The following is a 25873-nucleotide window of genomic DNA, read 5'->3' on the forward strand; positions in this document are numbered from 1 at the left end:
TTAAGACAAATCCTGAAAATTTCCATTTTCATAATGGTAAGAAGTCTGTTCCTCCATGTCTTGAGTTACTTGCTTTTGCTTCCTCCATTCCCTTCTCTGTACTTCACTATTTTGACTGGTAGCACCATATGTTTTCTTGGGACTTACAAAAGTTTCATTGTTCATCTCTGTTTCTTCAGCCAGTTCATCCTGATCAATTATGCCACACTTCTCTTCACTGAGGTTTTCGGGGTCAGCCCATTCCTGCTTCTCCCCAGAAGCAAAGATAGCATAGAATATCACACCACTGTAATGCACCAGGGCTGCAATCAGAAAGACGTTCTGCCATTCTTCACGGGTCTGAAAAAATGGTGCAGGTCTCATTAAGTTTCCAGTAATAAAAAATATTGCTTTTTTTTCTGGCAAATTACACCATGAATTAGCACATATTGAGGAATGACCATGATCACTGATCCTTGATGCTGAAGATGGAACAATTTATGACAACCATTGCAAAAAATTTGTTTTTTTATATATAACTACAGCAAATATAATAAAACTTAGGTTTCTTTGGTTTTTTGTTGTGTTTTTTTTTCCTCACAGTAAAGTTTCTCTCTTGCATGTGAAATATTTGTGGAGTTGGAAATGCAGGGATTTTTCTAACAACTACATAATTATTATTGTGTATCAGTGTTTGCTTAGAAACTCTACCACGGGGTATGGATGCATTGCAGAGGAGTTTCCCAAGTCCTACAAGCATTGCAGAGTTGTATTGAAATATTGAAAGATTCAGGCTCAGGTGGTATTAAATAATATCTGCCTGCACAGATAAAGAGTTAAAATAGCTGAGAGCTAGGCCAATGTGGTATTTAAAATTTTAAGACATGTTTAAGACAAACAAAAAGCAGCTGCAGAGACAGTGATGGGATGGCATCCCCAGGAATCTTTGAAATGCCTTAAATTTGTTGCATTTCCTAACCCTTTTCCTAGAAAACATGGAGAAATGTTACCTTATGTTTTGTCATTGCACCAACAATGAGTGGGCACACCATTCCCGACAGCGTCCCCACACCGTTGGAGATCCCCATCAGAATGCTGGCATAACGAGGGGCTATGTCCAAGTGATTCACATTGAAGCCTACAAAACATAAGAGAATCAATTTAGAAAGTAGAAGCAGTAGAAAATAAAGTTTAGTCTGGCCCTGTTTAAAGTGTCTGTACTTTTGATTTTCTCATACTGAAACAGTGAACTCAGCAACTATTTTAAATTAAGGAATCAGTGCCTCAAATTAGTGAAATGTCTTCCATCTTTTTATTTATGTAGTAGTGTTTTTAATTCATTTATTTTTGTGTTTTAAGTAGCAGTTTAACCACATGATAAAAAAAATAGAATTTTAACCAGTAGGAAAAATAATTAACCTTAGTATAGTGTGTCGTCTGTGCACATGTTTTATTAAGCAATTAAAGCAAATACTAAATATCAGCTCAGATAATTATCATTACACATGTAATGAAAATTAGTCATATTAACTATGGTTGATAACAAGAAGTAATGATGAATTCCAAGTGCATGGTAACAAATAAGTAAGAAGTAGACTACTGGGAAAATCCTGAATTAAAAGTTGTTTGACAGAAATGGCCAGCAATGCAAGGGCCTCGTAACTGAGCAGCAAAAACACTTCCCATCTGCAGAATCCTGGAATAACTGGAGACCAACAGTGACTTTGCTGGTCAATTTTGTTCAATAGATCTGTGCTCTTAACAGTCTTCTTGGAAGATGTTCAATCTTCTTAACAAAATCTTTAATCATCATTACAAAAGGGCTTTTTATTCAGTGATGCTGGCACTGATGGTACCACAAAACAGCTTGAGACTACAAAACATGGGTGAGACTCATGGAAGTGTCAGAAACAACATCTGAAGAAGGGCTGGTTGTAGAATGAAACAGAGGGAGGGCTGACATAGAAAGCAAAAACCAGGTGCTAGGGTTGAGGACAGACTTGCAGCTGATAGCCCTTGTGCAACTATTCACTGAAGAGGAATTCTGTCTCTCCCCCTCTGTCTTTCTCTCTTTCCTTTTAGGCACACAGGATGAAAAGGTGACTGATGGTATAAAAATATATTAGAAAATAAAAGCAAAAAGCTGATGCAAACTGGAATCAATAATGAATAGGTTCTTTTTAAAGTTTCATGTCCTGTGTGAAACATGTTTCATAGTTACTGAAGTAAATTAGTTCTGATGTGGGAAAAAATAATGAACACCTCATAAGTTGCCACATTAAGAGCAAACAAAATAATAGAAATTATGAAAGTAAGAACACTGAGGATAAAAACATCACTTTTATCATAAAGAGTAAAGGAAGGAATATTAACTCTTACCTGAAATTGCAAAGCCGCTGAAGCCTACTGCTAACACCAGAAAGGAAATAGCTACACCTTTTGTGTGAGAATAACCAACCACCAAAAGCAAGGTTGCTTCCATCCCAAAGCCTTCAAATGAAAGACATGAGAATGAATTACATTTAAATTTCTAGTTGCCATGAAAATACTAATAAGCACCATCCAGGATAGCAGCTTATAATGAGAAGAAATTCCTTTGTATCTTTCAGCTATTTTTGAACACATTTGGAAGCTTTGTGCATTTGCAGAAATATTTGTATATTTATTGTTTGAGAATATATTTTATTTTTTTTTCTTCTCGTTCACTGCTGTATAAATTATCCAAACAGTTGGTGAAGTTAGTTCACTGCATTCACTGAGCAATACAGGAAAACAATTGAGAAAGTGACTATGTTCAAAGGGCAGAAAAATTCACAAACCTACAAACATTATAGTGAAAGAAGAAAAACACTTGCCTTTAATTTCTCATGGTTGCAATGATACAAGATGTTCTTGGTAAATGGAACAAAAGAGTGGTTTACATACAACTGTGCTACCAAGACAACAGGACATCCCTCAGCATCACAGGGAATTTCCAGTCTCTGCCATTACTGGAAATTAATATTTTCTAATATGTAACATTACAATCCTTCAGTTTTGGTTTGTTTTAATGACACTATTAATATGCCCTGAAAATACAATGAATTTGACCATCCTTTCTGAAGATGCATAGCCAAGTTATGTGGTATCACTGGCTGCAGGTATCTCTATTTCTAGGAGCCCATGCCATCTATAAATAATGCAAGCCACCAGCTGGCAGTGGGCAAATAACTACTTCACAGGCTGCCTGGCTTGAAATCTTTTCTCTATTTCAATATCAACTCTATATGCTACTGATTTTTCATTTCAGTGACTAAAATGGAAACAAATTATTTTGTGCCGAGTTAAAATTGTCCTGTCCATCCTTCATTTTTTATCCCTTGCCCTAAACCTTTCAGCCTAAACTTGTCAGTGGATTTTGCTGGACAAAGCAAATTGGAACATAGCCAGTTATTTCAAGAATATATCCACTGGGAGGTGGTCTCTCCAGCACCTTGGTACAGGGTTAACTTTGTCTATATGAGTTTGCAGAATGAGGCTTATTTGATCATACTATGCTATTGCCCATTCAATTATTAACCAGGCTTCTTGTCTCCTCCCTTTTTTAAAGCATTCTCATATGAGTAAGGATTTATGTCATGAGGCATCAGCTCTCCACTTAATGCTTCAGATTAATCAGCTATAAATGCAATCTTGGGTAAATTGTCTTTTGTTACAATTAAACATGAACGAAACTATGATACTTGCATCAACTGCAGCACACAATTGAAATGTCATATTTTCAGAATCCAATAGTACCTCCACAGTTCATGACCTTCCTTACAGTGGTAGTGGTTAAGATCTTCCTGCTCCGTAAGAAATCAGCCAGCTGCCCTCCGATGGGCACAATGATTGTCATGACCATGTGAGGGACTGCTGACAAAAGACCAACCTGCAATTAGACAAAGGAGTACTTAACTGTCATTCATCCTTCAAGATTTAGGGGTGAGAGAACAGGAACCATCATGTTTCTTCACCTCTTTTCCCTTGCATCACTTTTTCTGATTACAGAAGATGCTCAGATTTGGGTGAGGGAGGAAACATCTCCTTGTGGCCCAGGAGGAAAAACCAGAGCACAAGCAGTGTGAATCTCACCTTAGAAATGCCATGCATATCCCTAATACTCATGGTCATTCTAGAGAGTTGCATGGAGGACTCTTTATATTAAATTCTGCAAGAATGTTTATATTAAATTCTATTGTAGACATCACAAAGCCCTGTCATATATGTCCTGATACTGGAGTGCTCTATCTTGGTTTTCAGCTATGTTTATGTATTTTTGTTATTCATATTCTCAAGGACCTCCATCCTGAATAACAAATCAATCCCTGTTAACTGCCTCTGTTGAAAGGAAGGAACCACCTGCATATTGCATAGGGACTGAAGACCATACAGCATAAAACCTGACATTATGACATAATTTTACAGATTCTTTAACAGTCACATATGTAAAAAACATGGATTTATTTTTATTCTTGTGGGACTACAGCCTAAAAGCTCATGTTCATCTTATTTTCATTTTCACAGAGTTCCAGAATTCCAGAATGGTTGAGGTTGGAAGGAGCCTCCTTCTGCTCAAGCTGGATTGCCTAGAGAATATTGCCCAGAAATGTGCCCAGACAGCTTCTGAGTATCTCCAAGGATGGAGACTCCACAACCATTCTGGGGAGCCTGTTCCAGTATACAGTCATCCTCATAGCAAAAAAGTGTTTCCTCATGTTTGGAAGGGACCTCCCATGTTTCAATTTGTGCCCAGGGCACTACTGAAAGGACCCTACTTTTGTCTTCTCTACACTCTCCCTTCAGGTATTTGTACATATGGATGAGAACCCTGCTGAGCCTTTTCCAGGCTAAACAGTCCCAGCTCTCTCAGACTTTTCTCATAGGAGAAACATTCCTATTCCTTCATGGTCCTTCATTTGACTCTCTCCAGCATGTTCATATCTCTCTTGTACTGTGGAGCCCAAACTGGACACAGTACTTCAGGTGTGCCCTCACCCGTGCTGTGTAGAGGGGAAAGACTGTCTCCTTTTACCTGGCGGCCTTTGCATGGTGCAGCCCAGGATACCATTATTCTTTACTGCAAGGACACACTGCTGGCTCATGTCCAGCCTGGTGTTCAGCAGGACCCCCAGGTCCTTTTCTGCTAACCTGCTTCCATCTGGGCAGATCCCAACATGTACAGGTGCATGGGCTTGCCCCTCCCCAGGTGCAGGACTTTACATTTTTCCTTGTTGGGCTCCATGAGGCTCCTGTCAGCCAGGAGCTGGCTTTGCCAGCCTGCCAGGGATCCTCTGCACAGCAGCACAATCCTGCAGTGTATTAGCCACTGCTCCTAGTTTTGTGTCATCTGCAAACCTGCTGAGGGTACACTCTGCTGCATCAAACAAGTCATTAATGAAGATATCAAATAGGATCTGACTCAGTATGGCCCCTGAGGCAGAGTCTTAGTGATCAGCATGTCATCTTCTAGAAGCTTTTCTTTGAAGCAGTAATTTAGTGAGAAGTTTGAGTTTCCTTTCTGGGGTGTGCAACCTCGTTACATTGACAGTTGGTTTTACACTGGTTTTAAATTACTGAGGTTCACAGAGATGCAACTGTAGCATTGATGAAAAGCAGCTCAGAATAAACGGATGTAATTTTTCTTAATACCCCTTTTCTTCATCTCCATGCTGTACTTGGTCATTTAGAGTGTCATTGCTACCATGCCACAAGCATTGCTTCTCTTGCAGAACCTGGGCAAACAGTGTTCCCCAAATAGATAAATAATGATGTTCTTTGCTATCAGCCTTAGACTCGCTTGAAAATAACTACCACATAGCAAGACTTTCATGTTAAATGAAAGACTTCTTAAAAACTTTTCTAAAACAATTATTCTGTATTCCTCATTCATGCTTTGAGCAGGGAGTGTAACAATTCCGATTTTAATGAAATGGTGGTGGGACAGAATATAAATCTATAAAGAATTTGATCTTCATCGCTAATCAAAAGTCACAAAAAGTCAAGAAGATCATAAAAATGACCTGGTTAAGTGCTAAACAGTCAACATTAAAAACGTGCATTTCTATTTAATTACTTACTTAGTAGTTTTTAATGATATGTGGGGAATTTAATCAACTATTCAACTCAATCAACTAATTCCCAAAATAACTTCTCCATTCTTTTTCCAATAATTTGATGCTCACATACCTTTATTTCTATCAATCAGCATTTCTATTCAGGTCAGCAGAGGTATGTAATCCCAAATACTGGGAATAATCTACTGTAATGATTCCAGGTCTAAACCACAGCACTAAGTGTCATGTCCAATTATTTCTTGAACATCTCCAGGTGTGATGTTCACATCCTCTCTGGACAGACCACTCCAATATTTAACCATCCTTTCAGTGAAGAAATTCTTCTTGGTATTCAACCTGAGCCTCCCCTGTTGCATCTGTTTATTCTCAGACATTTACCTTGCTAATTGCAAATCCAAAGACTTCTTCAAAGTAAGCAGGCTGACTTATAAGGAGCAAATAGAAGGTCCAGCTTCTGCAGAAGTTTGCCACAATGATTGCGTAAACTGGCATTGAAGTAAAAAATCTCTTCCAGGGAGTACTAAATTTCTAGGGGAAGAAAACACAAAACTGGGTAGACAGAGGTAAAATAAAGAACTAGTATCTTCTGTTATCAAGCCTATTAGGTACAATGCATTCAACTTACATCACTTAAAATACAAGTCAAATATATCTCTTGAATTACTGGCAAAAAAACCTAGAGAAATTTTCTTAGAACAGCTAGAATTTTTAAGGTGGATACTGCACTACTATTGTCCTAGTTACCAAAATTACATTAGGTCTTCTGGAATCCTGCTATTGAGATAACAGGATTAGTAAAAGAATCAAAGAAAACTACAGAAAACCTTGTGCCATTCCCCACTTTTTGGCATGATGCGGTTTGAGACATTCTATTGAAAGGAGTGGGGAAAAAGGCTTGCCCAAGCTAAGACACATGCAGTAGTGCAGAAAAAAGCAGATACCTGCTTCAACCTAATTAATTTAATTCAGAGGAAAAAAAAAAGGCCTTAAATTATAGAATTTACTTTCTATAGCTTGGTTTCGACATTTTCAATTAGTATTATGGTCCAACACTCTATACAGCAGGAAACATACTTCAGATACCTATTGATTTTTAATAGAATTCCAATCAGAAGCTGAAATCTGTAGCTATGGCAGTACACATCGACATTCTCCTTATTTTTGAAAAAGAAAAATGTTAATTTTTTTCTACCAGCCCCTATATGCCTGCAGTTGTGCATGCAGCCACGAAGTTGGTACCAGTTTCCTCTGCATTAAAACCATCATACTGCAAGGAAAATCTGTGACCTGGAACAAGTTTGTGTGTGTCTCCAGCCAAGACCTGATCAGACAAATTTCAGATGCATGTCCAAAAAGTCTGGTATTTTATACTCCTAGCAAGGCTGCTACCCAGAACATGTAGAGGAAAGAACTGGAGTTACTTTGTTCCAGAATGTTCAAAACTGAAAGCTAAGAAGGAACAGTTTATCAAGAAACACATTTGTTTTTTACTATTGGCAAAAAAACCATGCCAAAGGAATGGAGGGAAGTTTGATGGGAAAATGGGTTTTAACACAAAGTTTCCAGGATCTTCCAGGGTCATCTCAGAGAGAGGATGAGAAGTCTTAAAGGACCTGAGCTGCTGTGAGAGTGAGCAGGGCAGAAACCTAGTCCTTAAGCTATTAGATTTGCAATCACCCCTAACAGGAGTTCAAAAGGTAGCTGGATAATTTAACATCTGCAGTCAGATTCCTATTTAGTTAAGTCAATTAATATTTTTCAGCACAAGAATGACAGTTACTCAAGAGCAGGAGACCAGAATGTGTGGTTCCCCCTCCCAATCCATCCCTTCCCTCCCTAGATCAGAGAAGCTCCATAAGCCAAGATCTTAAACAGCATTATGTGTTTTCCCACACTCATCCAGTACAGCTGCAAGAGCCCAGTTCTGAAATCTTCTTTGAAAAGAAAAGCCCCTAGTTCCACCTCTCTTATACAGATAACAGTATCCATCCAGTCATATGCTCATCTTCTGCAAAGTGCTCACAAATGACAGCAAGGGAAGCCTTTTTTTCACTTACACTAGCATTAGCTAGGCTGGCTCCTTCTCCTATACTTGTTTCTATATATATCCTTTCTTCATTGGTTATTGTTGGATGTGCAGCAGGGCTCTCATAGGCGTGAAGCAGCCAAAACACGTACCAAACAATCCCGAACATTCCTGAAGAGGCAGGAAAAGCAAATTGGTTTTCAAAGCAAATAAAGCTACACTTCAGCATCTGCAAGCTTTGAAATTTGTTTCAAGTTAAACAGACCTGCATAGAAGTTATGCCCAGGAAAGTAACAAAATGTGGCAACTAACTCCGTGTATATTGTATGCCTGCTTGCAAAGCATTTGAGCATTTTGTCACTTTTATTATGTTATGTATGGGGCAAAGAAAAAGCAGGAGAAAAGCTCTCTGCAGAACCTAGGGAAAGAGAAAGCAGACAGGCCATAACGTGGTTGCAATCTGCATGAAGGGATTTCACTATAAGATGGCAATGGCAAATCTTGTGGTGTGTCCTGCATCTCTGGGAAGACAGAGAACAACCTCTTTAACTGGGCTGCTGATGTGCAAGGTTGGTTGGAGATACTCTGCCATACAATGTGAGGGGAAGAATCCACAGATCAGCCACAGGGCCATACCCATGGGACCACTTTGTGAAGATGGCACTGCTTTATTAAAGATGGGCAGCATGGGGAATATTTCTCAGGGCAGAAGTTTTCAGGTCCATTTGGCTCCCTGTCAGCAGCATTTGCTGTTAGTGTGCACTCCAGGGCAGGTCCCACACGGGTGTTTGTGCTGCAGAGGAGTCTTTGCAACCACATCCAATCCTGCCACTGGGTGACCATGGGCTGCAGCGTGGTCTTTCCAATTTTACAACATTTTATAACAGATGATTATGAAATGAGAGTTCTCAGAATCTGCAGTAAGTAGGGAATAAATTGGAGCACCTATTTGCAACCTTTTCATTCATCAAAACAGCTTTGATCCACCCTTGTTGGACAGGTTTTCGTAAACTGGCAGTACTGATGTTAGGCAACTCACCATAAATATAAAAGACTGATGACCATCCTATATACTGTACCAGCACACCTGCCAGGGGCATGGCCACCACTGCACCTGCGTAAGACCCTGAAGAGAAAACAGATTAGTAAAACTTGTCAGCTGTGGTACGTGTGCTCAGCTTTCAGAGCAATGATCCAGACAGGTGCTCATGAGAGCAGAACTGGAGGGATGTGTTTGATTTTTTTATGAACATGGAGAATGGGATGGAAATTGCAAAATTTTGACTGGGGTGACAGGAAGCACTGACTCATGGGTTACCAGTCTCATTTTGCAGAGTTGTGCTCTGTAGGGAAATAGGATTTGCAAATCCAAGACTGATGACAAACCACTACAGAGGCATAAACTCTATGTGTGCACTTGAGTTGGAAATCCCACCTGACACTGTGGTGTATGAGGTGAGTTTTGGAGAAGATAAGGGACCAAGTTTCAGAAGCTTCATGGAGGAATCCTGATAACTGCAGATATGTTGGGATGCTCTTGTCATGGCCCTAGACCCATGACCACACAAGCACCAGTAGCAGAAAAGGTGTTCAAACCAACCCTGAGTCTGTGTAACCATGTTTAAATTATATCAACAGCATTAAAAAACAGCTGGAATAAATAGGGAAATGTTGACAGGGGAATAAAAGAGGATAAAAATGTGGTCTGTGCCAAGGTTCCTGATTGGGAAATACATAATACTGGTGAAATGTATTTCTAAGTGCCTTGTGGAAAGAGATGAGTATTTAAGTGCAGTCTAGACAATAGGTTCCACTGCAAGACAGTGCCAATGGCTTTACATGTGAAGAGTGTTGCTTTGAATTATTCTAGGAAATGAGATACTTGTGGTTTCGAGAGTAGTGCATGATTTGTTAATAAACATTTATTAATGCTCTACTTACTAGCAAATTCTTCTCTGAAACAGTTCACAGTGATCCTTCTCCCTCATCTTCATGTAATTCATTTTTCCTACAGCTTTCCTACAGAAAAGCCCTAGACCAGAATGTAGATAGAAGAACCAGGAACCTGCTCAACCTGGATTTTTCCATTGCTCCTGTGCACCTTTCAGGTGCCAGGATCAGTGATCTGTAGCCACTAAAATGGGTGTCAAGCTGAAGGATGGATCTTTCTCTAGAGATCCCATGCTAGGAATTTCAAGGAGGGAACACTGAGGCTGGAGAGGCTTTTCTTTGGACCTTTTCTTCTTCAGGAAGTGAAAACACCTGAATAATTAAAACCTGAAGCCATCTGTAATAAAAATAAATTTCCCATAATATACAAACATAGGACTTTTCCCACTTGCTTTACTCCTCCTTTTATCCTTTATCTTGTTTTTTAGTGCTGTATTTTCCCCAGCCATACAAATCTACTGCTGATGGACAGAATTTTTTTCCTGTAACTTTTACATTTTTACTAAACATTTAGTCCTATGGACATTCATCTTCAGCTGTCAGCATTGAAAAGGGAGACAGAGAAGAGAGCAAAGTACATGTCTAATCATAACTCAAAACAGAATAAAGCAGAACAGCTACTGGCAAGAAGTTACATCACCTCCACTGCAGTATATTGAGCAACCATCCTAAAGTACTGAAGTCCTTTTCAATTTATTTTAAAGTGTGTGCTTGTTTAAGAGCATCCATTGAGTATGTATAATAAATGAAATCCCTAAGGATGAAGCAAGTAAAAAAATACAACATAAGTTCTCTCATGTGAACCTCTAGACCCATTCCAGTTTATTATGACATCCATTTTGAGTGTCAGCTTTAAATAATAAAATTATGACATATTAAACCAAAAAAAAAAAAAAAAAAAGGACGCACAAGTTCCTAAGCTTACGTTACAAGCTGATTGCAGCAAAGGGTAGAGGGTTTGTGTATCTCCTTCAAATAATGAAATTAATAACATAAATCTAATAGGGACACATGCTTACATAAACCATACAAGCCCTGATATCAACTCACCACAGAATGAAGTGGTAGCCAACCTGCTTCTCTCCAGCGGCGGAGCCCACTTACTCCACATCCCATGGCAGGCTGGGTACGTGACACCCTGGCAGATATTTCACACATCACATGATTTACTTCCACTGCATTCCACTTGAAGTAGCTGCTGATACTATCCCTACTGCCTAGCTGTTTGTCACCATGGAATGATATAAAAGGGTTAGCTAAGTCTGGAAGAACTTGATTGTTCGAGTATGAAGATGTCAGACTAATATGAATTACCTGTTACTTGAATAGTAATATATTCTGAGGTAAAAACATTGTTTACATATGCAGTTGGTGGCACAAGAAAACTAAAATAACTCAAACTGCTGCTCCAGAAACATACACTTTTCCTTACTTTAAGTAAACCTAGAAAGATAAATCAGTATAATTTTAAAATTATCATCTCAAAATCAGCAGTGACTAAAATTATTGATCAGAATATTATAATCATATATTGATCAGAAACCCTGATCGAAAGAGATCCTAGAACTTATGGAACCAAGTCTCAAAATCAAACTCTATTTGAAAGGACCAAAATAGTATGTGCTCCTACCTCCACCAAACCTTGCAGAATTCTTACAAACATCACACAGCCATAATGCACTCTTGCTGCAGAAGGGATGATCATGTTCAGTGTAGATGTTAGAAAGATAGCTGCCCCAAATACCCTATGGAGAAAAGTAGCATGAAAGGGAAGACAATTATTATCTATTCTTAAGAAGTGTTTTCATGTTCCACTTCAAAATATTTATAAACTTATTTTAATTTTTTTTTGCAATTATTTTTTAATAAGTATTTAAATTGTTTGCATTTCAGTCTCTGAAAACATTTTCACAGGAAATATATGTGACTTCATTTTTGTGTCTGGTCTTATTCACAGTAGGATTGATAGTTGTGTTATAGCATGAAAAATTTACAGTCAGAGAACAACACTGTTTCATCTAAATTCTCTACACCTATCTAAATTCTCTACACCTATTGACAAAAGCAACAGCCCATGCCTAGACACCTCATCATCTGAGTGACAAGGAACCACTAAACAGATGAGCACAAAAGCAAAGAAGCTGAGTAGGCTGGCAGAGAGAAGTGACAAAGGAACTGATAGATATAGAAAACAGTCTTTAAATATGAGTTGGAATACAAAGCCCACAGTCATATCTTGACATTTAGGAGACTGCTTTAAAAGCCAAGTAAACATTTAACTGAGAAGTAAGTATTACTTATCTCTCTGTTGTGATCCCTGAAGAAAAACTTCTGCCTTTTGCTTTCTTACCACTAATAGAAATATCAGGTCTCTTATCATAACACTATTGACTCAGGGAACTACAGCAAATCATGTGAATTAATAACTATGTGAAAGAAGAAACTGTAACAAAGAGAACATGTTTAATTATCCAAACAGCTACCTCTAAAGATTGAGTTTCCAATCTCTGCTACTTATTTTAATGCCAACTCTTACTATGCCTAGGTTGTAAACATATCATTTATACTGAATTAGAACCAGTCAATCTTTTGCTACTATTCTAAGGGTCGAGTGTTTTTTCCACAAAGGCAGCATCTTTGCATCAATTCACTGCCTTTTATCCCAAAGTTGGTCTCCACTTTGACAAGAAATATTCCAGGTTTTTCAATTCATTCACATATTCTTCTGTCCTCTCTACCACAATCCCTGGGCAGCTGCTACTTTCGGATCAAAACAGACTTCTTCAGCTATGGATTCCTCTGTCCAGCAGGGTGATCTTACTGAAAACTGCTATCAAGAGGTGCCACATGTTTCATGCATCCACAAAACAATGCTGAAATCACATTTAGATATGTGTTTGAGGATAAGCAACTAGTTAAAGGGATGGTGTCAGTAAATGGTTGATGAACTTTTTGGTGGAATACAATTTGGATGAATGCATTGAGTAAATTATGCAGTGTTAGAGGGTTTTAGTGAAAACCCATAAAGCACTCAATACTTTCAGCCATTATAAAACCCATTGGAATCCCACACTATTACAGATAATTTGTGTATTAGAGAAGTGCCTGGGGTGGGTCATCCATATGTCTGCTCAAGGTTGCACAGTTTAAACAAGTGGCAAAGAAGTCTTTGCCTAAATCTGTAAGGTCAGTAATAGCATAGAATCTCATTTCCAGAGTGCAGCTGGGACAAAAGAAAGTTTTTCCTCTTTCTAGGGCTGGTAGGTTCATTGGCCACAGAACCCCTGTTTTCCTGCCCTGTGTCTTAGCAAATAATCCCTCTGAAACTGAAACTTGGCACCACTGGTGAGCCTACCTAAGCTGAAATTTGTTGGGTAAACAAAGAATAAAGGAAAAACATGGACTTAGTGGATCCTAGAACCACAAATAGAAATTCTCTTTGATCTTAGCTCTTGAGCTATTTTTATTCCTCAGCAAATTCTACTCCTAAACCCAGTTATGATGGGCAAATCCATAATGTGATGCTGGAGTATAGCATTAGATTGTGTTGGAAACTCTCACAGGGATAAATGCAGAGCTTTCTGTGCTTGTGCATAGCCTCTGCTTAAGGAAACACTCTGCTGATAGAACACATCATGTTATAGTGTAAACATGGTTGATTTTACTGTTTGCAAGTAAATTAAGGAAACAAAAGCTACACTAATAACATGCTGAATTATTCAGCCAACGGAGTGAACATCTGTGTTTTGGAGCCCTTCTGCTGCAAAAGCTGGTAGCAAGACTAGAAAGGCTGGAGAAGTGATTAAGCCTAGCTAATTTGTTTGGTTTACTTGGCAGATGGAAAAACATTCTGCCTAGGCATTGTTACATAGTAGAGAAAGAAATTACAACTGAGGATGTGAACAGTGCTGAAGAAGCAGTGCAAACCAAACTCTGAGTAACTTTTGGTTATGGACAGAAGAGAGTGGGACTGAACAATCTGGGCAGCTCTGTGGGATTAGTCAGTTCTGGAGGAATTTCCACAAGGGCATTTGAGTGGGAAGAACATCCAGGCAGTCTTGTAACCCCTATAGGTTTTTTGCAGAATGTTGAAAGCAAAGTACTTTGATTTGGGGCAATAACTTGTCTTGAAGACATTTTCTGTTTCTGACACTATTTGTAGATAAGTCACATCTTGTTTGCAGAGAATGAAGTTAGCAACAGCCATCTTTTTAAAATTTTAATCTGTAGATCCCAAATCCCCTTAATAGGCGCATCTCTTGAGCTCATTCACAACCAGTCTTCAAAAAACTTCCCTCTCTCTTGTGATCATGTTCAAAGTTGTGAAAATCTTTTGAAGTAAAGCCCAAAACCAAAGTTAACATTGACAAAATTAGCTACTTATTCACATTTTTTAAAGCGATTGAATTAAAAAAAACAATTGGCTGAAAAATATATTGATTGTAAAAAAATCTCTGCAGATTCTCAGACTTCACCAAGCAGATATCAGGAGGCTCTATTAGAAATTCTATGCATCTTAATTACAGTCAGTACTGTATCCAGCCACAGCAAGGATATTTGTGTGCTCGAGGATATTTGTGACCTCAGAATAATAAATAGTTCTGTAATTCCCTTATGCCCAGCTTCAGTCCACAGGGAAATTTTAAAGGAGGAAGACCAAATGCTGCTGGAAAACTACTGTTTGGTGTTAAGTTGAGCTAAAAAGCACTAAGGCAACTACTTAAAGACAAATGCTTCAACCATTGCTGTGGAAGCACTAGGTGTGATATACCTTGAACTCTCCAGAAAGCATTATTGTTTAGAAAAGAAATAGGCAAATATTTGAGATGAACAAGTTAAATTGAAAGAATCAGCAATAGACCCACAATGGAAGTCTTGTCCTGTGAAATAACTTTGGATTACAGACATAAATACTGAATATTCAGCTTCAGATGTGCATTTCTGAAATATATTAATTCACTATTTTATTCTCATTTGCATGGTGTAAAACAGTTGTCAAGCCCTAAAGCTTAATGTGTTTGCTTGTTGTTTTCTTACCTGTTAGCAGCCAACTTGTTTGAGATGAACCCTCCTGGAATTTGTGTCACAATGTAACCCCAGAAAAAAGAGCCATGAATGAGTCCTACAGTCTCTGGATCCCAGTTGAATTGGGCTGACTGTAAAGGAAATGGGACACATGCTGCAAGATAAGGCATACTTATTGTAAGGTAACTATTGCTTAGAAGTCACTCAGAAATTGTGCTCCCCTTGCTCCAAATCAAGCCTGTTTACACTGGCAGTTCAGGATTGTTGAGCTTGAAAGCCCCCAGTTAAGGAAAAAGGATATTCAATTGCCCTGTGAGATTACTGCTTTTGCTCTTAGGAGCTCAAAAGCTTTCAGCCATAAAGTAGCTCATGCTGGACCTTCAACTTTGCCACTTGCCACTGCTTCCCCTGGGCTCTTTAAACTTGAAACCTTTGCTTTCAATACTGCTCAGAGTTATAAGAAGGACCTGGTACCTTTCAATGGACATATCTATTTTCCTAATACTATCAAAGTTGCTAAGTCCTTTGAGCTGATTTGCTTCCTGGTCAGATTTGTTCATGGTTTTCCCTGTCAGGACTGAACTGTGGTCATCTACTGTCAGCATTAAGTGGCATGGGAGCAGAAAAGAGTTGGGGGTGAGGAGAACATCTGAAGACAAAGCAATCTGAAAATAAAACCAGGTAACACTAGCCAATGACTAGTTTATCTTTTGTTAGAAGTGATGTCAGTTTTAGGGCTGGATTTGGACACAGAAGGACAGCCATAGGCCAGTCATAGGTGGTTCCTAGTCAAAAATGCCTGCAGCCAAGAGAAATGCTTTTACTATATACCTCATCCTTGAATACCAAGGAGTTTCAGTCTTCTTGAAGTTCTTCCTAAACAAGGATTTTCCTATTTTCTGATGACATTTTTTGACATACCTTGCCCAGAAGAGGGATAGTCAATGCCCAGGGCAAAATATAGAGAAGATAAAGCAAAGAGAGAATGCCCTTTCTGCCCTCCATTCTGGGCCTGAATCTGTATAAACAGTATTGTAAGGTCAGTGCTAACTTTTTGTCCATGAGCCCTCAGCTGTGAAGAACTCTTTTGGAGCAATAAAAGAACATTCTGTGCTTTATGATCATTCTCATGTTAATCACATGTCTGGGAAAGGTGGCTAAGCATTCTGTGAGGAAGCAGCACAGATATTTTCTTAACTCAAAATTAAAACTGTTGCTAAAATACCACAGAGAACTGGCAACTCTAGTGATAAGCCTTAACATCTCTTTTTTTGATATTACTTTCGGCATGTTAAAAGGAAAACAGCTTTTCCCACCACATTGATTTTTTGCTCACAAAGAATTAAACTGAAAAACAGCCCGTTTTTTGACCTACAGCGAGATGGCATTAATTAGCCAGACATGTTTACAGAAGGGTAAACGGTTTCCCTCCCCATCAGTATGCATTTTGATGTGTCCCACTTTCCTGTGTTGAAGCATTTCTGTAAACACCTAATTTTCAACTAGCAATTCCCAGCTGAGTTTCTAGGTAGTGTTAATTTCTGAAGGCAGAAACACCATGAGATATAGAAGAAGGTTCCTCCTGATTCAGGAGGTGCTTGTGCCCAAACAGTATGAGTTTAGATTTGTGGAAGGAATTTACTCCCATTTTCTGAAATTACCTCTTCTGAGCTTCCCAACCTATGCAGGCACATAGTTTCTCTTGCTTGACTACAGGACCTGGAAGTCCCAGCAGGACCATGGGGAGCAAGGATTGGACTGAATAAATATGAATTCAGCAGGAAGTCTAAGCATGGCTTCTATGTTCATGACTCATGGAGACAGGCATACATTTAACAACGGAAATTTATGGCAGACATTTTCTGCACTCTTCCTTACCGAAGTTAAAATATCTAGGAGAAAAGCTGATGAATATTTGCACAGCATTTCATTCTGGAGCCAAGATTCTTGTGAATTTTCTTAGGACAAAAACATTTAAAAATTTTCCAAAAATAAGTCAAGAAGTAGAGTAAATTTAGAGATTCAAGCATAAAATCCATAAAGGGGCAGCTGACATCACAGCCAAATGCCAAGGGCAGATGGGCAATGCTAAGGTATGGATTGAACCTGCTGGGTGCATTGATAAAACTATGTAGGATCTTCTGTGGACCGCTGCAAATTTGAAAATAGCTTGGCACCTAGCTCTTAATAGCTCCAGACAACAATCCACATTGTCAAAAACCTGATGTCTTATTTACAGTGACTGCTTTAACATCTTGAAAACTATCCACTGATATGACAGTAGTGGCTGCAGCCCTACATAAAATAATTGATAACTCCTTCTGCAGCAGCATCAGAGCACTTTTCCCTGAGAGACAGTAAAAAGCAGAAGTTTCTACCACCACAGCAAAATCTGTCTACAACTGACAGATCAGGGACCTGGGAGACATGCAAACTAACTCAGTTCTCATTTCTGGTACTTATATCCTCTCTATGACACTGCAAATCCTCAGATCTTAAAGATTTTTAATGTGACTGCGTCACATAAACAGGAATTAAGTGCCTGCACATCTACATGCATCAAGAGCGACATGTGTCCTTCCTCCTGTATTTTTAATCTGCACACACACAGGACTTTGCCGTGCGGCATTCGCGTGATTTTGCAACGGGATCCGCTCAGAGGAGCGGAAGGAAAACGTTTTCTCACCCGCAGCTCTGGCTTCCCGTCGACATAGACAGTGTTGTTGTTGACCATCTCCACGATGGCCACGCCCAGGTTGCACCTGATGCCGAAGGAGATGCAGAAGCCCAGGCCGCTCATGATGGCGATGATGTAGCGCTTGGGCAGGCCGCAGCAGTAGCACTCGCACGGCGCTGGCCGCCGGCTGCTCGCCCGCACCGGCCGCCCCTCCGCCGTCAGCTCCAGGGGCTCCTCCTCCACGTTGGTGCCATCGATCTTCCTAAAGAGACGAAGAAACAAAAAATTGTGCCCTGTTGTCTCAGTAAAATTTGGTGAAACGCGGATGGGCGGTGCGCAGTTCCACGGCAGTTCCATGGGCAGTTCCATGCTCTGGCCGCCTGCTAACTCCAGTGGTGAGGTGCTTGGTGAGGTAGTGAGGTGAGTTAATGCTCACTCACCTAGACCATGAAAGGTTAGCAGAGACTACACTTTTTCCCTGAATGACTTCTGAAGTTTGTATATCTGAGCCATCTAGCCAGACGGCCAGCTACAAAAATGTGCACAGGCTATTCCTGAGCATAACTATGAGAGCTAACTGGAGGTCTGTTGTGATAAATTTCATTGATTCTTAGGAAAATGTACATATTATTAAATCAACCATCATTTCGAACTAGATCTAAGCACAGCTGCCAGCAGGTTTCAAGAAAAAGGGCAAATACAACACAAAGCATAGTTTCACTCTGCCCCAAACTCCCTGGAATTTTTCTCCTGTGAGACAAAAATCAGGACAGTACAGCAGAGGAGAAACATCTCTGGCATCAGATCCCCTATTAAAGACACAAAAGTGACAGGCCTAGACTTTCTCCGCCTGTAGGCATTTGAAGTAACACGTTCCCTCTACTCTGATATATCCTGCCACTACAAGGACTTCATTTACTCCAAAGTGAACTCTTGCAATATCTCCTGTGGAATGTGTTGCCCTCCAACAAGTGTTGTAAAACACTTACTCTGGAATGAGATCTGAAGGCAAACAGGGGCTTTCTGGGCAGTAGATTCACCATTCTTCAGCAGCGGAGGCTGAAAGGGATCAAAACTGGTGTGGCAACTGCAGTGCAGTTGGGAAGAACTGGGAGGGTAGGTGCCAGGGATAGGGCTTGAATGGAAGCAAATGGCACCCAGTCATACCAGCCTGTGAGAGGTTGTCCATCAGCTCCCAGCTAACACAGGAGTGCAGCTCCTCAGGCTCTGTGTATCCAGCCTTTCCTTTTCCAACAGGCAATCTAGCTGACATATTCATATTAAACAAAATGGCACTTCCACGCAATCTGGAATTGCATGATAGTGCAATTAAAATTTAATTTGGTCTCTCAATCTGATTAGGTCTATTACATCGTGCTGCAGGACCAGGCAAAGTCTGTAGTAGGAAAGGTGAGAAAGAACTAGACACACCCACCAGAACAGAGCTAGATAATTCCTTTTCTAACATTACCTGTCCAGGCCTATTTTAAAATGCAGATTATGGTTTTTCTGACGTGCTGAAACACTTAAGAACATGGCTAGCTATGAATACATGACTAACCCACTGGACACTAACAATGAGTTTAAGGTTAAGCCTTTGCTAAGACAGGCCTTGATCAGCAGCCTTTCAGTTTTGGCATCACTCAAGCACTGAGCTCAGGATCCAGCTCTTTTTGTGCTTGCCATGGAGTACTGTGAAAATATGAATAGTTAATTAATCTAAAGGAAGCACAGCTTGCCATGTAAAATGATGAAATTATTTCATTCACTCTTTTCTGATAAGGAATAACTTATTTCCTTCTTTCATGCATCTGGCTGAGTGTATTTGAAATCTAATGTATGCATTTCAAATGTATTTGAAACCTCAGTTTTCAGTATGAAAATCAGCAGTAAACAAATGCTGACGGAGCTTACGTGGATGGGCTACATCTGAATGTGTTGGGTCTTTTGTGACAGTGTTGGTTTGATCACAGCTTTCCCCAGTTGCTGTAAGTTTAATGTACTACCCATAATCTAACAGATAGTACTCTACAGCAGACAGTTTGCAGATACAGGTGGTAAGTATGGCTTCTCGTGCACTAAAATATATCTTTCCAATATAAATGTTCCATTTAAAAATCTCTTCATTTTTAGGCTCTAGAGCTAACTGGAACATCATTTAGTATATTATTCCTTTTTATGTAGCAATATAAACCAATTATTCCAGCCATAGTCTTAGCAAAAAGAAAATAAGCATGCTACAGTCCATCAGCTCATGTTTTCAAGAAACACTAGAAATACAGCCAGAAGGGAACTCCTGGGATAATTTTATTTAATTCCTTTCTCAAACCAGTGCTCATTGCAAAGTTAGATCCTTAGCTCACTGTCAGACTAAACAAAGACTTTCCATTGAAGCAAGGTAACACAGAGAATGTGATCTTACTGTGGTGTTATTGGGGGTGATTGAGATCTTATTATTCACCTGCAGGGAAACAGCATTTGTTAGTGAAATGGGAGTACTGAAACTAATTCAGTCAGGCACTTTAAAAAGAAGACACCATACATTCCATGCTCTGTGTGTTAATAGAGGTGTAAACAGAATGAGACATCAAAAATAAAGACATCAGGAGGTGAAAAAACAATGAATAATTATTTTTTGGAACTGTTGTCGTCTCCAAAGTGTTATGAACAGAGCCAAAAGAAATAATTTGTCTTCCTCTAGCAGAATATAAGAAAATGATGGGATTAAATCAATCAAATTTTTTTCCAGTTATTTGTACCTTTACCAGGGCCTATTTATAAGAGGGACATTAGTGGGTGCATTATTTTGAGCAGCTGGCAAAGATTAGAGTCTTCATGCAAAACATCTGGACATTTTCAACTGGCTGTCAATTCAGATAGGCATGAAAATATCCTTCTGCTCCAAATTCAGTGCTAAAAGTGGTGACCTAGGACTAGAACTACAGACCAATACTGTCTCTGCAGAGAAATTAATTATTCTGCTATTGTATTTGACTAAGTAAAATAAGCAAGTTGAGGACTGATGCGTCACCCCAAATCCACACAGTTTATTTCCCATGCCCAGAGATTAATTTCAATGCCTCTATACCAGGTTTGTCTTGGAGAAAACTATTTTTCAGTAGCAGTCCAAACACATAGGTATTAGAGAAGTGCGGACATTCACACAGCCAGTGTCTGCACTGGCTTTTTGGTTTTAGTTTATTGAACAGGTACATAATGAAGATATGGCAACTCCATTAAATTCTCCATGAGAAATTTATTTTCCGATTGATCCATGTATTTTTGTAGTGTCAGTGAAAATTTTTACTACTTGTAGACAAATGACTTAAAATTGCTTCAGGGCCAGTGCTCTCCTCTAATTATCAGCCTCATGCAGGAAATACAGGCATGCATTTTCCTGCACAGGAAACGTTCACTTCTTAGACCTGATTTTCCTTTTTTCAGCAAAAGTATGACACTTGGCAAATAAGAAGAGCTAAGTTATTTGAATCTGCATCCATATTCTGTGCCCAAATGTAATAATAACTTCATGCAAAATTTCTCTTTTTTACTGAATGCCTACTCTGGCACATACAGAATTTTGAAATAATGAAAGGAATTTTGAAAATCCCTATCAGCAATAAATAAAATTCCTAGAGCACATATACATTCAGCACTCTGTATTTAAGGGGGATTGAGCAGAGGAATTAGTTCTTTCTTTAAATTAGATAAATTAGATGCACTGGAATTTAATTTCATTTTATTAAAAACTCATTGATTCTCCAGTAACAGGCAAATGTTAATATTTGTCATGTTAAAACAGATTCTAGAATGTATTTCACCAGATGTGGCAGTCTTTCACAGGCAGCTGGAGCACAGTCATACACAGTGTTCAAAGCTCACACCTACAAATCCAGTAACTACAATGATCCCTGTGTAACTACAGAAACCTATCCGGTAATTATCAAAAAGTATCAATGATCCAAAAGCAGATATAATCTCCTAAAATCTCATTAATTCTTCAGGGATTTTTTCCAGGTGATAATTTTCCATAATAAACCCTGTATTTGATGCATTGGTACCAAATCCCAGCACAAATATCCAAACTCTCTTGAGTTACTCAGGTCATGGGACATCTCTTGTTGGTTTTTGCATGGTATTTACATGAAACCCACAACAAGTCTCAGACAGCAAGGGACTGCATGTCCCAGCTGTGCACTCCCAGGCTGCAGGGCAGTCTCTGCTCACCACAGTCAGGAGCACTGGAGGGATGTTTGCCCCTGGGGTGCTGCACGAGTGCACCGTGCCCTAACACTGGTACAAAGGCACGACTCCTACATCACCTGGGTCTGGGCAGCCCAAGCTGTGTTCACAGCACTGCACAGTCGTGGAGGCACTAAACTCCCCCTGCTTGGGTGCAAAGGGAAAATCTGAGAGGAATAACTCCATGATCCAGCAGAGTCAGAGGAGCCCTGTCCAATGCAAGTGTCTCACCCAGCTTCAAGATGCAGTTTACAGCAATTTAGGCTAATTCACTAAGGGACACCTACAGCAGTCAGAACTACACCTATTGGGGCTTCACTTCACACTTCAAACAGCAGCCATGTGGTGTGTCTTTTTACATTAAAAGTGACAATATTGGGCTGTAAACTCACTTAGATACTTCCCACTTCATCAGGAAGCCTGCAGTTGCCATTAGCTGGTCCAGGACTCCTGAAATCCTTAGAGTAGGCAGAGGCTAAGATCTTACTTCAGCCTTTGACTTGCTCCTTGACTGCAGTAATTCACAGAAGGACCTAAGTGTTTGTGTCTATCAAGAAGATCTGTATGAAATCTTTCTTTTCTGAGAAACATAAAGGTGACAGAGCTACAACTCTGATATTCATTCACCCGAGCCTTTGTCTATTTTTTTTTACTGTCCCACTGTATAAAATTAATCAAGAAGAAACCACTTTTGCATCAAAAAAAAATTATGCTGAGCATTTACAACATATTCTAAAACATCTTCTAAGATCTCACAAATTAAACAGCTGCCAACAGTCTAAAAGAAAGGATGGCTCTTGGGTCTCTCATTTCAGTCCCCCCTGCCCCCCTTTCAGGATCCAGACACCCTAAAGTCACCTCCTATGAGCAGGCTCTCATTTTGCAGCACCCACAATAAGCACACCTGTGAGGAGGCAGTAAGTTGCTTTATGCTGCTTGTGCTTTAGCACTTGAGCTGGACTGTGGACAATTGCTACAGAGCAGCTGCTCTTGCCAGGCATCAGCTTCTGGGTCTGCTCTCTTTGCAAGACAGAGGAAATGTAGCAGGAAGGCATAGACCAGTCATATTCACCAAAGCTGAGATGTATTTTTCTACCCACTTTGCCAGTTTTGACATCAACACACCACAGGCAGTGAAATCTCACTTGGAGGTCTAATCAAGGATGTGCACTATAATAATTCATCAAACTATGATGAATGCTAGAAGAGAAACCAAATTCTTTGCTGATTCTCACCGCATTAAAGACAATTGGACTGGATGAAGAGCAAAGTCAAGGTTGCAGCTGGTATCTAGGTCTATGTACCACCATATAAAACACAAGTGTATGCTCTCACCTGTAGACTAAGCTGTAGAGAATGAAGTTCATATTAAAAACATGCATGTTTCATTCATTTATAGAACCTTTCAAATCTGACTGCATATTTCCTACAACACTGCACAAGTTGCAGCAATTCTTACTTAGATCTGACTGCAGAGATAATAAAAAGGTTTTATAGTTTGGATTATTTCCTCTGCTCATTAGTAACTCTAAGGAAGGCTCTGAGATACCTATGTTTAAAAAAGAAAATAATTAAGTTCAGCAAACTTTCTTGTATCTCAAGTGATATTTAGGCTAATTTGATTCGGGAGCAGTGTTGCTGAAGTTGGCTGCTTGTACTATCAACTGTGTAGGAACCAACATGACATCTTTAATACAAGGCTACAAGAGGAGAGCAATCTGGATAATCTAAACTGAGCCCAGTGTACTGCCACATCACATATTCACTAGATACAAACCTTACAGGTATTTGGTTAAATTGGCCACCAAAACCCATAGCAAATAAATTTTATCACTGAATAAATTATTTGAATCAATGTTCCAAAAGATAAACAGATTTCCTGGAATTGCTGTAGAGTATTGTAAAAGTAAAAATATCAGGCTTCATCTGTAACAGTGTAAATTTTAAAAAGTTAAGTAGAAGCTGTAGAACACAGATGCTGTTTTCACATGATAAAGAAATAGAATAACTGCAGTATGATATATGTAAATTCTTACACATTTTCTTGTGATCAAAGATTTGTTTAGATATAAAAATAACTATTTCGTGACACAAAATAGCATTCCCATTAGAAGACAAAAGGGTGGATATGCAAGCAAACACAATTCAGTCACTAGAAACACCTTCAGTTAAAATGTTGCCCTGATCAACACAAAGATTTAGAACACAACATCAAGCATAGAAGAAATGCCACTAACCCCTCTGGCTCTCATCTATTGATTACACAAATAAGTGCTGTCAGTAGCCATTACTAACAGAAATAATCTTCTATTTAAATGAAAAGTATCTTTCACTCTATGAAACTGGTCATTTGTTACATCAGATTTTAATTTCTCTAAAAATAAAAATCCTCCATTTCTTGCTTCATAAACCCATCTGGTTAAGATTACAATCTTTAATCTTTTTTCTGCTTTTGCTAGCAAACAGCTGCTTCTCCTTATTCTCTCTCTAATTTGCTAGTGTCAGTAAACTCACACATACACATCTCTATTCAATATATTTTCTCTTACTGATTTGAAACAAGTTTTTAAAAACCCCAAACCTGTAATTTAGGAACATTAAGTCTAATTTCAAGAGTGGCATCATTGGGAGTGTTAATTCCCATTAAATTATTGCTTTTTCTCATGCAAGCTAAACCACAGAATTAGTCATATTTAATTATTTAAAAGTTTTTTTTAGTTAAACACTTTTTCAAGCTCATTTTTTAAAATATTAAAACATTATTTCATAACTTATTTTCATCTTTTTTGTTTAATATAAATACTCTATGATCTATGTCGTATGCTGTTGTAACTGCTCCTTTTACATCTGTCTTACAGCAAGCTGGCTTGCTCTCTGTACTCAGATAGTAATTTTGCAACTCTATATTCTGTTTTATGTTTATACATTTTTTCTATATTGCATTTCTCTTAATAAATTGAATCAATGGACGTGTCTGGGAATTTTCTGTTGGATTTTACCTTCTCAGATTCCCCAGCGAGTCACTAATGGTGTTCTTCACCTCTTCCTTTCCTGGGTTAAAAAATCTTTCTTTCAGTGAACCAAGCCCTTTGAAAGGCATTTTGTCTTTCTTCTTCAGTAAATCCCTTATGTTAACGAGCATTCACTTCTGCTGTCATGTTTCCCAATGCCAGGGTCAATGCCAGGAGCCTCCACCAGTCCCCTCGGTGACCTCTGCAACAACAACCAGTTGCTCAAGAAAGAAGAGGGTAAAAAAATAATAATAATAATAATTAAAAAAAGAGTCAGGTCTTGCAAAGCCAGAAGGGAAAAGCTGTGGAGTGAAGCCCCCTCAGAAGCTCTCGGGGACTCGGCGTGGCCCCGGGAGCAGCTCAGCCCTGCTGGGTCAGTACCTGCGGGGGCTGCACTGGGAGCTGCAGGTGCTGCTGCTCCACAGGCAAACCTCAGCCTGCCTGGCTGGGGCTCATCCTCAGTGCATCCCTCCCTCCCTCCCTTCTTCCCTCCCTCCCTCCCCTGCCTCTTTCACACCGAGATCCTGTGCAAGGTGGTGCTATAGTAACAGACACAATACCTGTCCTCAAGCCACTCCAGTTCGCTAATACAGACCTCATCCAGGGCAAGGGCCAGAAGTTTATTAAATATTTACGAGTCCTTTCTGCTGCAAGCTACAGTTCCCATTCACTGTGTACCCCCTGCCCAGGGGAGGGCCCCCTAACCCAGCATGCTTGCTGGTTTGAACCCAAAGCTGCCTTCCCATGCCTGGTCATTTATTATTGATGCTGCTGGCCCCAAGGGCAGACAGACGTGGAGGGCATTGGCGTGATGCTGTTTGAGCAAGCAATGGAAGACCTGCCATAAATTGAATCCATTGCATTTTTG

The 25873-nt window shown here is 39.4% G+C and overlaps 1 protein-coding gene across 1 annotated transcript; it reads right to left on the bottom strand.

The window, feature by feature from the left end:
• On the bottom strand, positions 1 to 25136 carry SLC17A8 (solute carrier family 17 member 8). Its single transcript, XM_062491416.1, has 12 exons — positions 24994 to 25136; positions 17762 to 18014; positions 15088 to 15206; positions 11681 to 11795; positions 11101 to 11188; positions 9140 to 9226; positions 8132 to 8271; positions 6453 to 6602; positions 3757 to 3889; positions 2359 to 2469; positions 990 to 1117; positions 1 to 339 (listed from the first exon to the last, which is right to left on the bottom strand). Exons 1-12 carry the CDS (start codon positions 25134 to 25136, stop codon positions 1 to 3), a joined length of 1806 nt encoding a protein of 601 aa, XP_062347400.1.
• Positions 25137 to 25873: the final 737 nt, after the last annotated feature.

This window comes from Cinclus cinclus, chromosome 4 (assembly GCF_963662255.1).
Source record: "Cinclus cinclus chromosome 4, bCinCin1.1, whole genome shotgun sequence".
NCBI lineage: Eukaryota > Metazoa > Chordata > Aves > Passeriformes > Cinclidae > Cinclus > Cinclus cinclus.